Raw genomic sequence first — 15,656 nt, forward strand, 5'->3', positions numbered from 1 at the left:
ATATCCTTTCCATACTATATTCATGACTAAGTCTTCAAGGTCCAGATCACAGGTCTGTGTTATAGATGCATATCCTTTCCATACTATATTCATGACTAAGTCTTCAAGGTCCAGATCACAGGTCTGTGTTATAGATACATATCCTTTCCATTCTATATTCATGGCTAAGTCTTCAAGGTCCAGATCACAGGTCTGTGTATAGATGCATATTATTTCCATACTATATTCATGGCTAAGTCTTCAATGTCAAGGTTATATGTCTATGTTATAATATCCTTTCCATACTATATTCATGGCTAAGTCTTCAATGTCAAGGTCATATGTCTATGTTATAATATCCTTTCCATACTATATTCATGACTAAGTCTTCACGGTCAAGGTCATATGTCCATGTTATAGATACATATCCTGTCCATTCTATATTCATGGCTAAGTCTTCAAGGTCCAGATCACAGGTCTGTGTTATAGATGCATATTATTTCCATACTATATTCATGGCTAAGTCTTCAATGTCAAGGTTATATGTCTATTATATTATAATATCCTTTCCATACTATATTCATGGCTAAGTCTTCAATGTCAAGGTCATATGTCTATAGATACATATCCTTTCCATACTATATTCATGACTTAAGTCATTAAAGTCCAGGTCACTTGACTGTTTTATCGATACATGTTCTCATCTGTGAGGTATGGAAATGAAGATTGAGAGAATTTGTAAATTGTTTGCTATTCTTTGTTTTTTGTTTCTGTTAACAGCGGAACAAGTTGGGTTCCTGAATGGCCACATTCAGCTTTCAGTGGATATTGATTGTAGCAGTAAGACATCAGAGAGCAGCTCTTCAAAATCATCTGGCATTCACATCAACATCTAGATGTTTTATTCTTGAGTAAAGAAGGTTTTCAACTACAGCTGTATAAAAGAAGAATTTAAGAATTTCTTTCTTAGAAAAGCAAAATTGATGTTTCATGTTACCAGGTGTTGCTGTTGTCAGAAATTATATTGTTAATCTTGTTTATATACGTAAAGTGTTAAGGCTGGCACTGTAGCTTATAGGTGTTGTGTCATTTGAAAGTGTTATGCTTATAGGTGTTGTGTCATTTGATATTCATGTTCCATAAGCCACACTGTTATATCCAAATGCATATTTTAGCATTTTTTAGGCACAACGTGTTAATAAGCAATGATAAGCATGTGGCATAACATGTTAATAAGCAATGATAAGCATGTGGCATAACATGTTATTAAGCAATGATAGGCTTGTGACATAACATGTTATTAAGCAATAATAAGCTTGTAGCATAACATGTTATTAAGCAATGATAAGCTTGTGGCATGACATGTTATTAAGCACTGATAAGCTTGTGGCATAACATGTTATTAAGCAATGATAAGCTTGTGGCATAACATGTTATTAAGCATTGATAAGCTTGTGGCATAACATGCTAATAAGCAATGATAAGCATGTGGCATAACATGTTATTAAGCAGTGATAGGCTTGTGGCATAACATGTTGTTAAGCAATGATAAGCTTGTGGCATAACATGTTATTAAGCACTGATAAGTTTGTGGCATAACATGTTATTAAGCATTGATAAGCTTGTGGCATAAAATGTTATTAAGCAATGATAAGCTTGTGGCATAACATATTATTAAGCATTGATAAGCTTGTGGCATAAAATGTTATTAAGCAATGATAAGCTTGTGGCATAACATGTTATTAAGCAATGATAAGCTTGTGGCATAACATGTTATTAAGCACTGATAAGCTTGTGGCATAACGTGTTATTAAGCATTGATAAGCTTGTGGCATAACATGTTATTAAGCACTGATAAGCTTGTGGCATAACATGTTATTAAGCATTGATAAGCATGTGACATAACATGTTATTAAGCATTGATAAGCTTGTGGCATAACATGTTATTAAGGATTGATAAGCTTGTGGCATAAAATGTTATTAAGCACTGATAAGCTTATGGCATAACATGTTATTAAGCATTGATAAGCATGTGGCATAACATGTTATTAAGCACTGATAAGCTTATGTGTTATAATGCATTAAACAGAACCACAACTTTACATATAATAAATGAAACCTTTTTTATTTATAGCTTGTATGTCATTTAATGCAAGTATTTATAAAATCTAGCATAATTCATTATGTTGTATAATTTTCATATTCAGTCAATATTTATGTAACTTTAATGTGTTGGCTAAAAATGACTGCAGGTCTTCATGTTCATATCCAGTTATTTTAGGATCCCAGGCGTTGCGTTTCAGCACAGGTATGCTCAGTTAAATAAAGCATGTACAGGTTGATAGGAAGCTCTGCTACCATGAGGTCATGCAAATATTTCAAAAATATCTGGTAATACCTCTGCACCAAGCAACTAAATGATTCAGACAAGCAATAATTAATGTCATTTTGAAAATGGACCAAAATGTATTGATCCCAGGAGCTACAACTCAAGCCTTGAGGATTCTTTATGCTTTTCCCTAATGGATAGTGATTTAGTTTGATCTCTGTTAGCCACACCTCACTCACACAGTCACACTCAAGCCAAAGAGGTTTTAACCTGGAGCTGCAGTAACTCCTGACTTATCCACACATATGTAGATAATAAGCCCATGAATATCAGGAGTTAATGGGATCTCGCCAGGCAACTGCATTTAAGTAACCAGTGTCAAATAGCCACAAAACACCAATACCGGATCCCACTAGGCAACTGCATGTAAGTAACCAGTGTCAAATAGCCACAAAACACCAATACCAGATCTCACTAGGCAACTGCATGTAAGTAACCAGTGTCAAATAGCCACAAAACACCAATACCGGATCTCACTAGGCAACTGCATGTAAGTAACCAGTGTCAAATAGCCACAAAACACCAATACCAGATCTCACCAGGCAATTGCATGTAAGTAACCAGTGTCAAATAGCCACAAAACACCAATACCGGATCTCACCAGGCAATTGCATGTAAGTAACCAGTGTCAAATAGCCACAAAACACCAATACCGGATCTCACCAGGCAACTGCATGTAAGTAACCAGTGTCAAATAGCCACAAAACACCAATACCAGATCTCACCAGGCAACTGCATGTAAGTAACCAGTGTCAAATAGCCACAAAACACCAGTACCGGATCTCACTAGGCAACTGCATGTAAGTAACCAGTGTCAAATAGCCACAAAACACCAATACCAGATCTCACCAGGCAATTGCATGTAAGTAACCAGTGTCAGATAGCCACAAAACACCAATACCAGATCTCACCAGGTAATTGCACGTAAGTAACCAGTGTCAGATAGCCACAAAACACCAATACCAGATCTCACCAGGCAACTGCATGTAAGTAACCAGTGTCAAATAGCCACAAAACACCAATACCAGATCTCACCAGGGAACTGCATGTAAGTAACCAGTGTCAAATAGCCACAAAACACCAATACCAGATCTCACCAGGGAACTGCATGTAAGTAACCAGTGTCAAATAGCCACAGAACACCAATACCAGTATTTATTTTCATAAAGCTACCCTTGTGGAAGTAATCCTATAATATATTTATATAAACCCACCTAAGCATTTTCTTCTTTCTCTTTTGTTATATATATTTAATTTGTTTTTTGGGGTTTTTTTGGCTTTCATTGATGTTTATAGTTTATAAAAGTTTTTTTGTAATGAATGTATTTACATGGGTAATTTTTGTCTCTGATTGGTGGTTATATTTTAAGATAATTATTTCTTGTAGGTAAATATGTTTACTTTGACCAGAGTTCAGGACATTGGTTTTCCCCTTGGAAATTTCTGGTCTACCTGATGTTTGCCATATTCTATACTAGGGTCTTAGTATTAAAAAAACTGACCTCATTTACAACTTAGAGTGTTCTGGAAATGAATTTTTAGCCCTCATCCTGGTGCTCATATTATGTCTTAGATTTTTATATTAAGGATGTTTACATCAAAATTATTTATTCCTGTGTTAACATCTGTAGTGGAATCATTCTTTTAATTGCATTTCAGTTAAAATTTGAGAGGATTTATTTGTTTACATTATTTATTGGCATTACAAAGTACTCATTAATAATTTCTGACTAAAGCACTATTTTGGGATTATTTTTAGTTCATTTAGAGAAATTTTTTGATTATATCATTGTGATGCCGCAAGACTTAGTACATTAACACTGTTTTAGACTGTTGGTACATCAGCTTATTCAAGAATTCATTTGGAAAAATCTTTAAAAATTGTAAAAACTACGTTAAAAATCTTAGTAACACACACACATTTAGAAAACCACTGAAATTCATTCGGAATACTCTATACTTTTGGACTTGATAGAAATTTTAGAACTATTTTGGATTCAACTCACAATACTGTAAGTTCCTTTTTAAAGTTTCATTTGTACTCTTGAGAAATAAGTTACTTGTTGAATTTTACTAAACTTGTTGGTTTTCACTGTTTTCTGTTAGTTTAAGACCATAGAGTCATACCAATATTTAAAGTAATTCTTGAACAGCTAAGTTTCAAAATAACCACATCAACTACTTATATATCCAACTGCATGAAAATGATTAGCTGAGTAAGCACTGCATTTGATTGGCTGATGAAGGATCAATGGCTGAAAATGATGGAGAATCCTTGTAATCTGAGTGGCTAACAGTAAAGACTCAATTGTATCCCATGCTGACAATCGGTTGAAGATTGAATAGACTGAATTGTGAAACTTGACTGATAATTCAGAAATCTAGTTCAGTAACTACCAGGACAATATTAAATGGCTGCTGAAAGCATGATCCATTAGAAAATGCTCTGATCAAAGAAGAAAAGTAGTAATAATAATAGTAATAATGAATTTATTTAAAGAGGTTTGTACAGTTAGTTGCATAATATTAATCCTCATTAAGGTTCGATATTATTTGCATATTTACATACATAGTACATAGTTACAGCCACACTAGAAAAAGGCATAGACAACTCTTCATTCTTTTTTTCTCCCCCAAAATTCTCCATCAATACAGAACTTTATATTGGAAAAAAGGAAGTAGAAAAGCCAATGATTTATAATAAGCTAAATTTATATATGGACATAATAAACTGAATATTTTATAAACATACTCCAATTAGGTACATTGTGTTTATACAGTAATAGCGAGACATCAAAGTGGAAGGTTTGTGTAATGTATTTGTCAAATTAAACAGGTTCCACTTCTCATCAGTTGAACTATAATATAATTAAAATAATATAATTAAAATAATATAATTAAATGCACTTACTCTAATTTCCTTTGGGATTCTGTTCCAAATTAGTGACACTGAATATTGAAAACTTTTCTTAAATAGTTCATTACTTGGATTTGGAATGGAAAGATGGTTAGCTGAAATTGATCATAATTATGGAGTGTTGCCTTGTTTTCTAGTGTGAAATAGTTCACAGAGATATATAATGGGGCCACATTGTTTGATTGGTGATCTTCTCATATTGGTTGGTCCACTAATTGGTTTAGACCAAAAGTTATTCTGTTAATCTGATTTTTCATAAAATGATTTTTCATCGTGTACCAGTTGTAACAAATATGTTTGCCAAAAAATGCAAATTGAAATAACCCATGTAGGAACATAGGACACTGTCCACAAACTATTGTTCTGATGAAAATGTAACTTCTTGACAAACCACAAAAATTAATAGCAAAACAAATACATCAATTTAAAGCAGATACATGTAATCACGATTAAGTTTAGGGGAGATAAGTTATGATTCAATTTAGGACATAATCATGATTCAGTTTAGGGGAGATAATTCATGCTTAATTTAGGGCATAATCGTGATTCAGTTTAAGAGAGATAATTATGATTCCATTTCAGATCTGTTCCCAACATGGGTATAAGTCTGACATTCTGTGTGTAACATATTTATGGATATGATATTTAAACTCATTTACCACTGCCATACATTAGCAAAATGTAACTCTCCCAACAGATTTAAGAGAAAGTGAAAATAGAAGAAAGAAACTTAGTGTTGTCTTAATATGAACTTCTAATATCGATAGAGTGTATGTGATTAAGAGACCATAACAAGATTTTATGATAATCCAGTTTTAACATTACATGCCTTTGATGCCAAAAAAATGGCAAACTTCATCTTTCATCAAACGCTAGCTCTCAGACGTTGATGCAGATCATTATTGGCAATATTAATGAGAAAATGGCTTTCAGGCCCTGTTTTCAATACAGACAGGAAGTGGTTTTGTGCAAGTCTTTCAAGCATCCTCATCAAAATGTTGAAATTACTACAAAGATATCTGAGCTATAATAATAGGACCACGGATATTGTTCCATAAAGAAAAGTCTGATAACATCAGTGATTTTTTAAAGTTTCCAGCACATTTTCTTTCAGAATCATTTCTTGTTGAATTTACAAAAGCTTTACAAACTTGTTTGACTCAGTCAATTTAAACAAGTTTTATTATGCATGATTCTTTGGTCATCATATGTGTACATATTTGACAAGTGCTATGAAAAACCAATGATACAAAAATGTAAATTCCTAATTATTTATTTACAGCATATTAGGCAAAGTCAAAAATTTAAATCCCTAAGTATTTATGATTAGCATATCAGTCAGGCAAAATAAAAAATGTAAATCCCTAAGTAATTATTGTTAGCATATCAGGCAAAATCACATTCTACTGATTCTGTCTTGGAGATGAATTTAAAAACTACAAAACAGAAGCTTTTACCTGGGTGTAGGCTAAAAGATAGTGACCCTCTCTTGCTAAAATTGTCAAGTATTCTTTAGAGTCTGAACCAGCATGATTCAAACCTCTGCATTTAACAGTTTAACAGTTTTTCAGTCATATCACTACATTGTCTGCAGTGGGGCAGTTTATAGTGATGTCTAGCACTGGGGCATCATGCCGCAGACATGTAGCATCATGTCCCACCCAGTCACATTATCCTGACACAAGGCCAACCAGTCCTAACATTAACCTCTTAATGCTGAGCTCCTTGCAATGGAACTGCTTGTACCATTTTTATGTCTTTGGTATGATTCAGCAGGGATTCAAACCTATGACCTGTCACATCAGAGGCTGATGCGCAAACTACTTTGGCCATGGAGCAGTTTGCCCAAAATGTTTTGAGATCCCATGTTAGGTATCGCAGGTGTGAAACTTCCAAAGCAAGCTTAGTGTTATGTATGGTACTTTGATCATAATGTCAAGCTTGGAAAATATAAGTCAAAATGGGGCCATATTTTTTGGCAACAATGTGCAACTTAATAGTATTAATTAGTGCAGCTGAGTGCAAAATTGTTCTTAAATGGCAGAGTTGAGTGGGGGAGGACATATCATGTATAATCCTCTGTGTAAAGTAGTGATGTACTTTCCAACAAGAAAATCTTGGTTTTCCAGAAGCTTTTATATCTTGATCAAAGTCTCTTGCCTTGATTGCACATGACTAGCAACAGCATTGACCTATCCTGTGTTTTATAATGCATCATAGTCAGCAGGTCTGCACAATGTTTGATTAGGGTCACATGACTAAAATAAGTGTGTCAACTAAGATGGCCCATTTTGTGACAGCAGATCAGGGTCTATATTGTTCACACATTGGTTTTTATTATCAGGGTATACATTGTTCACACTATGGTGTGTATTATTAGGGTCTATATTGTTCACACATTGGTTTATATTATTAGGGTCTATATTGTTCACACATTGGTTTTTATTATCAGGGTATATATTGTTCACATTTTGGTTTGTATTATTAGGGTCTATATTGTTCACACTATGGTTTGTATTATTAGGGTCTATATTGTTAACACTTTGGTTTGTATTATTAGGGTCTATATTGTTCACACTTTGGTTTGTATTATTAGGGTCTATATTGTTCACACTATGGTGTGTATTATTAGGGTCTATATTGTTCACACTATGGTGTGTATTATTAGGGTCTATATTGTTCACACTATGGTGTGTATTATTAGGGTCTATATTGTTCACACTATGGTTTGTATTATCAGAGTTTATATTGTTCACACTATGGTTTGTATTGTTAGGGTCTATATTGTTCACACTATGGTTTATATTATTAGGGTCTATATTGTTCACACTTTGGTTTGTATTATTAGGGTCTCTATTGTTCACACTATGGTGTGTATTATTAGGGTCTATATTGTTCACACTATGGTTTATATTATTAGGGTCTATATTGTTCACACTTTGGTTTGTATTATTAGGGTCTATATTGTTCACACTATGGTGTGTATTATTAGGGTCTATATTGTTCACACTATGGTGTGTATTATTAGGGTCTATATTGTTCACACTATGGTGTGTATTATGAGGGTCTATATTGTTCACACTATGGTGTGTATTATGAGGGTCTATATTGTTCACACTATGGTGTGTATTATGAGGGTCTATATTGTTCACACTATGGTGTGTATTATTAGGGTCTATATTGTTCACACTATGGTGTGTATTATTAGGGTCTATATTGTTCACACTATGGTTTATATTATTAGGGTCTATATTGTTCACACTTTGGTTTGTATTATTAGGGTCTAAATTGTTCATACTATGGTGTGTATTATTAGGGTCTATATTGTTCACATTTTGGTGTGTATTATTAGGGTCTATATTGTTCACACTATGGTTTGTATTATCAGGGTATATATTGTTCACACTTTGGTGTGTATTATTAGATCTATATTGTTCACACTGGTTTGTATTATTAGGGTCTGTATTGTTCACACTATGGTTTGTATTATTAGGGTCTATATTGTTCACACTTTGGTGTGTATTATTAGGTCTATATTGTTCACACTGGTTTGTATTATTAGGGTCTGTATTGTTCACACTATGGTGTGTATTATTAGGGTCTATATTGTTCACACTTTAGTTTGTATTATTAGGGTCTGTATTGTTCACACTATGGTGTGTATTATTAGGGTCTATATTGTTCACACTTTAGTTTGTATTATTAGGGTCTGTATTGTTCACACTATGGTGTGTATTATTAGGGTCTATATTGTTCACACTATGGTGTGTATTATTAGGGTCTGTATTGTTCACACTATGGTGTGTATTATTAGGGTCTATATTGTTCACACTATGGTTTGTATTATCAGGGTCTATATTGTTCACACTATGATGCATATTGTTAGGGTCTATATTGTTCACACTATGATGTATATTGTTAGGGTCTACATTGTTAACACTTTGGTTTGTATTATTAGGGTCTAAATTGTTCATACTATGGTGTGTATTATTAGGGTCTATATTGTTCACATTGTGATGTGTATTGTTAGGGTCTATATTGTTCACACTATGATGTGTATTATTAGGGTCTATATTGTTCACACTTTGGTTTGTATTATTAGGGTCTAAATTGTTCACACAATGCTGTGTATTATTAAGGTCTATATTGTCCACAATTTGGTTTGTATTATTAAGATATATATTGTTCACACTTTCTATTATTAGGGTCTATATTGTTTACACTTTGTTATTAGGGTCTATATTCACTTTGATGTGTATGATTAGGATCTATTGTTCACTTTGGTGTGTACTATATACAAGCAAATGTTAATGAATACTGATATTTTTATATATATATTTGTTGGCTTCATAATGTTTTTCACCCATGCACCCCCATCTGTTAAAATATCTCTGTTTGACATGAGGAGTATTTTACAGGCCTGGTTGGAAGTATTGAATGACCTCTGTGATAAATAAGTCTGGGGAATATATATCATTGGTATTAAGGTATCCATATTATGATAAGGTTTGCCAGCTTGTATTGATCTGAAGTCTTGAGTTTGTATCAAAACTCTGTGTACTGAACCATTGCAGGCATTTTAATTGAATCTGTTATTTCTTCATTTGTCTTAGAATCACAATGAAGAACTACATGTGCTAACAAGAATTAGATTAAAAAAATATTGCTGTTTTAATTGTTTAAATTCTTTCTTGATGGGACTTTTTATACCCCCATCACATTTATAGATGGAGGCATACAGTATTGCCAATGTTCATCCATCACGTCACACCCTTTCATGTCATGTCACATCCCTTCACACCATGTCACATCCATTCACATCATGTTACATCCATTCACATCATGTCATATCCCTTCACACCATGTCACATTCCTTCACATCATGTTACATCCGTCGCTTTACATCATGTCCTTCATGAATTTTGTTTCAGATAAATATCTTCAGAACAACTGCATAAATTTAAATTTTTCTACAAGGCTTTGACTTTAGCAGATATAGTAGAGGCATCTGTGTGATGCTGTCACATATCTAGTCTGTAATATGGTCATAAATATATTGCCACTTCTAAAAGTCAAATAGATTTCTATAGTAATTCACTTATAAAAGTCAAATAGATTTCTATAGTAATTCACTTCTAAAAGTCAAATAAATTTCTATTCACTTATAAAAGTCAAATAGATTTCTATAGTAATTCACTTCTTAAAGTCAAATAGATTCCTGTAGTAATTCACTTCTTAAAGTCAAATAGATTTCTATAGTAAATCACTTCTAAAAGTCAAATAGATTTCTGTAGTAATTCACTTCTTAAAGTCAAATAGATTTCTATTAATTCACTTCTAAAAGTCAAATAGATTTCTATAGTAATTCACTTCTAAAAGTCAAATAGATTTCTATAGTAATTCACTTCTAAAAGTCAAATAGATTTCTATAGTAATTCACTTCTAAAAGTCAAATAGATTTCTGTAGTAATTCACTTCTTAAAGTCAAATAGATTTCTATAGTAATTCACTTCTAAAAGTCAAATAGATTTCTATAGTAATTCACTTCTAAAAGTCAAATAGATTTCTGTAGTAATTCACTTCTTAAAGTCAAATAGATTTCTATAGTAATTCACTTCTTAAAGTCAAATAGATTTCTATAGTAATTCACTTATAAAAGTCAAATAGATTTCTATAGTAATTCACTTCTAAAAGTCAAATAGATTTCTGTAGTAATTCACTTCTAAAATTCAAATTGATTTCTGTATTAATTCACTTCTTAAAGTCAAATATATTTCTATTCACTTCTAAAAGTCAAATTGATTTCTATAGTAATTCACTTCTAAAAGTCAAATAGATTTCTGTAGTAATTCACTTCTTAAAGTCAAATAGATTTCTATTCACTTCTAAAAGTCAAATAGATTTCTGTAGTAATTCACTTCTAAAAGTCAAATAGATTTCTATAGTAATTCACTTCTAAAAGTCAAATAGATTTCTATAGTAATTCACTTCTAAAAGTCAAATAGATTTCTATAGTAATTCACTTCTAAAAGTCAAATAGATTTCTGTAGTAATTCACTTCTTAAAGTCAAATAGATTTCTATTCACTTCTAAAAGTCAAATAGATTTCTATTAATTCACTTCTAAAAGTCAAATAGATTTCAATAGTAATTCAATTCTAAAAGTCAAATAGATTTCTATAGTAATTCAATTCTAAAAGTCAAATAGATTTCTATAGTAATTCACTTCTAAAAGTGAAATAGATTTCTATAGTAATTCACTTCTAAAAGTCAAATAGATTTCTATAGTAATTCACTTCAAAAAGTCAAATAGATTTATATAGTAACTCACTTCTAAAAGTCAAATAGATTTCTAATGTAATTTTTTTTGTTGTAAATCCTGAGGAAACCAATAAATATAGCAAGAATTTAGAACTACTAAATAATTGTACAAAACCTACTTTAATGGGTGCCTTCTAATGAAAGTTTTGCCATTTATATTTTTAAAATCCATATTTTTCAATACCTCATTCAGAATTCTTTTAAATCTGCATAAAATAATCATAGTTCTATAATGCCAGAAGTTTTTGTGCAAAATTATTATGCATTGAAATTTCACTCGAGACATTGCCAACAGCTATTGAATGCCAAATTGGATTGTTCTTAAGGTAGGAGTTCACTCATTTTATTGCCCAGTAACATAAATTTGTCTAGATTTATTTTTATTTCCAGTACAATTTGGTTTAATAATAATTGATGTATTATTGATTTTCACTAGAGAAATTATCACTGTATTTTATGGGTTACAATAATTAGATAGTCTTTTTTTCTTCTTTATTATTATTACTTCCACAAGTCTTGCAAAGTATGCCATTTTTATGCCTGGAAATGTTGTGAAGAAAAAAATCAGCACATAGAAGTAGAAATATTTGTATAATCTTATTATTATTACCATTAAGAGAAAATTTATAAGAATTATTTGAGCTATGTATATTTAAACTATTTTGATATTGAAAATATCCAGACTTAATGAAGCGTGATAGCAGTGTTATGTTCTTAATAAAGTGTCCTAGCAGTGTTTTGTTTTTAATGAAGTTTGATAGCGGTGTTTTGTTTTGAACTTGGGGAGGGGGGCTAGCACCAGGAAAAAAAAGGAAATAAATAATAGCAGGTGAGTATTACATAACTAAATTAGTTTTGCCTCACTCATCCTACCCCACCCCACCCCATTTGGAAGTTCGATCCAAGTACAAATTTCATATTGTTGCACATCCTACCCCACCACACCCCATTTGGAAGTTCGATCCAAGTACAAATTTCATATTGTTGCACATCCTTCCCCACCCACCCCATTTGGAAGTTCGATCCAAGTACAAATTTCATATTGTTGCACATCCTACCCCACCACACCCCATTTGGAAGTTCGATCCAAGTACAAATTTCATATTGTTGCACATCCTTCCCCACCCACCCCATTTGGAAGTTCAATCCAAGTACAAATTTCATATTGATGCACATCCTACCCCACCACACCCCATTTGGAAGTTCGATCCAAGTACAAATTTCATATTGTTGCACATCCGTCCCCACCCACCCCATTTGGAAGTTCGATCCAAGTACAAATTTCATATTGTTGCACATCCTACCCCACCACACCTCATTTGGAAGTTTGATCCAAGTACAAATTTCATATTGTTGCACATCCTACCTCACCCACCCCATTTGGAAGTTCGATCCAAGTACAAATTTCATATTGTTGCACATCCGTCCCCACCCACCCCATTTGGAAGTTCGATCCAAGTACAAATTTCATATTGTTGCACATCCTACCCCACCACACCCCATTTGGAAGTTTGATCCAAGTACAAATTTCATATTGTTGCACATCCGTCCCCACCCACCCCATTTGGAAGTTCGATTCAAGTACAAATTTCATATTGTTGCACATCCATCCCTACCCACCCCATTTGGAAGTTCGATCCAAGTACAAATTTCATATTGTTGCACATCCGTCCCCACCCACCCCATTTGGAAGTTCGATCCAAGTACAAATTTCATATTGTTGCACATCCGTCCCCACCCACCCCATTTGGAAGTTCGATCCAAGTACAAATTTCATATTGTTGCACATCCGTCCCCACCCACCCCATTTGGAAGTTCGATCCAAGTACAAATTTCATATTGTTGCACATTAATTGCCTTTAAAATGCAATTTACAGTATAAAAGGATTACAGAATTTGCCAACAATGTCCTCTCAAGATGACAAACTCTTCTTTAGGTTCTTGCTAACATATAGAACTCCAGGTATTTCCTTCAGAATTTCTTCCAGAAAATTGCATATTGTGGGTTAATTCACAAAATAAATGTCTAATGATGCATGCAAAGTTGAATGCAAAATCAAAGTGGTAACATGCTTTTGATTCATGTTGTCAAAGCATATTCCAAAACTTTTAGAAAAAAAATCCAGAACAAATGCTGCTTGACTGTGGTCAGTAAATGATGAATGGCCTCTGAATGTCCTTGGGAAAAGCTCTCATTTCCTCATCTTGATAAACATGTAATGTGCCATTAAAACCAACCAGAACAAACATGTATTTTTATTGAAGTACACTTTACACTGTTTCAGTGATATATATACTGCTAGTTTTATTGTTTATATATATATAAACCATTTACAAAACAATCTCCACTTTCACAGCATTAACCTACCATTAGACATAATTCTAAACAGCATTAACTTAACAGTACTCATAATTCTAAATAATAATAATAATGATAATAATAATAATGCTTTATTTATAGAAGGTGACTCATTAGTCAAGGACTATTCTCCCTTGAGGCCCTCTAAGGAGAGTTTAACAATGCACATTATATGAAGATAGCAATAATTACTGTTTATTTAAACATGTTCAGTATTAAAATACTAAATTCCATTATCTATTAGAAACACATACATGCTCATGACATCTCTTCTTAAATACTCTAATATTTTCAGCAGATTTTACATGTAGTGGAAGCTTATTCCACAGAACTATACCAGAGTATTGGAAACTCTTTTTAAATTGCTCTGTTCTTGGTTTTGGTAGTAGAAGGTTTCCATGTGATATTGATCTCAACTGGTATTGTGTTGAAAAAGGCCTGAATAAGTCCTGAAGATACTCTGGTGCAGTTCCATGTAGACATTTATATAAAAGAACTGACTTGTTAAAATATATCCTGTCATATATTGTGAACTATTTGAGTTCTGTAAATAATGCTTTTGAGGGATGATCAATAGATTCATCTAAAATTACACGTGCTGCTTGTTTCTCAAGATTATAAATCCTGTCAAGCTCAGATTTAGCACAGTTTCCCCATACATTTGAACAATAATCCATTATTGGAAGAATATATGACTTGTAGTATAGATTTTGAGTTTCCATAGGTAAATATTTCTTATTCTGCTGAGTAGGGTAATTTTGGATGACTGTGTTTTACAAAGCTTATCAATATGGTCATTCCATAATAAATTATTATCTATGGTCACACCTACAAGCCTTTCATGTTTGACATTTTCAAATGGATGATTATTTATTGCAAGAGATAGTTCTGGGTTCCCTGATTTATGTAGCTTTTGTGACGTCCCCAAAATCATACATTTTGTTTTACCTTCATTAATTACCATCCTATTTTGTTGTGCCCATTTTTGGACTCTAATAAGGTGTGAGTTTAATCTCATTTGGATAACAGTATTATAACTAGATGTATACAAGGTTGCATTGTCTGCAAACAAATCTGTGTTTGTGGATTCATTATTTAATGGTAGATCATTGATATAGATAAGGAAGAAGAGAGGGCCCAAAACTGAGCCTTGAGGGACTCCTGAATGAATAGTGCGAGTTTGAGAGCTAATATTGCCAATGCTTACTTGTTGAGACCTTTGGTTTAGGTATGATCTAAACCAGTTTAAAGAAGGATTGTCGAACCTGTAACAGTTCAACTTTTGCAGCAGAATTTCAACGATCAACAAGATCAAAGGATTTCTTGAAGTCAAGGAAAACAATCCCAGTCATATGTCCATTATCCATTTGGCTCAGCCAAAGATCAGTTAATTTGGTAAGTTCTGTTTGGCATGAGTGGTAGTTTCTAAATCCTGATTGTGCTTTGTGAAATAAATGTATGTTTCAGAAAATGTATAGACCTGAATGGCTACATGCTTTTCGAATAATGTTGACAATACAGGTAGAATTGATATTGGTCTGTAATTCCCAGGATCCTCCTTTTCTCCTTTCTTAAAGATAGGTGTAACCTTTGCACATGTCAGTGTTTATGGAAAATTACCACTCATTATACTTAAGTTAATGATATGTGTCAGTGACTTTTTTATTACTGGTGCAACAATTTTAAGAATTC

The 15,656-nt window shown here is 32.8% G+C and overlaps 1 protein-coding gene and 1 long non-coding RNA gene across 6 annotated transcripts in view; both read left to right on the forward strand.

Annotated features, from left to right (window-relative positions):
- The window catches only part of LOC149785973 (popeye domain-containing protein 3-like), a 98,323-nt gene that overhangs the window by 60,054 nt on the left and 22,613 nt on the right, over positions 1 to 15,656 (forward strand). For 3 of the 5 annotated variants that reach the window (XM_089976235.1, XM_089976233.1, XM_089976232.1), the window contains exon 8: positions 760 to 5,151. The exons of the other annotated variants lie outside the window; for them this stretch is intronic. In XM_089976235.1, the coding sequence (XP_089832361.1) occupies positions 760 to 875 (116 nt within the window). In that variant the 3' untranslated portion in view covers positions 876 to 5,151. Of the gene's footprint in view, positions 1 to 759; positions 5,152 to 15,656 lie in introns of those variants that run through there. 5 annotated transcript variants of the gene reach the window in all.
- On the forward strand, positions 5,249 to 12,341 carry LOC149785974 (uncharacterized). Its single transcript, XR_016424850.1, has 2 exons — positions 5,249 to 8,814; positions 8,848 to 12,341. It is a non-coding gene; the product is annotated as an uncharacterized LOC149785974 (long non-coding RNA).

Source organism: Sinohyriopsis cumingii, chromosome 12 (assembly GCF_028554795.1).
Source record: "Sinohyriopsis cumingii isolate HCF-2022 chromosome 12, ASM2855479v2, whole genome shotgun sequence".
Taxonomy (NCBI): Eukaryota; Metazoa; Mollusca; class Bivalvia; order Unionida; family Unionidae; genus Sinohyriopsis; species Sinohyriopsis cumingii.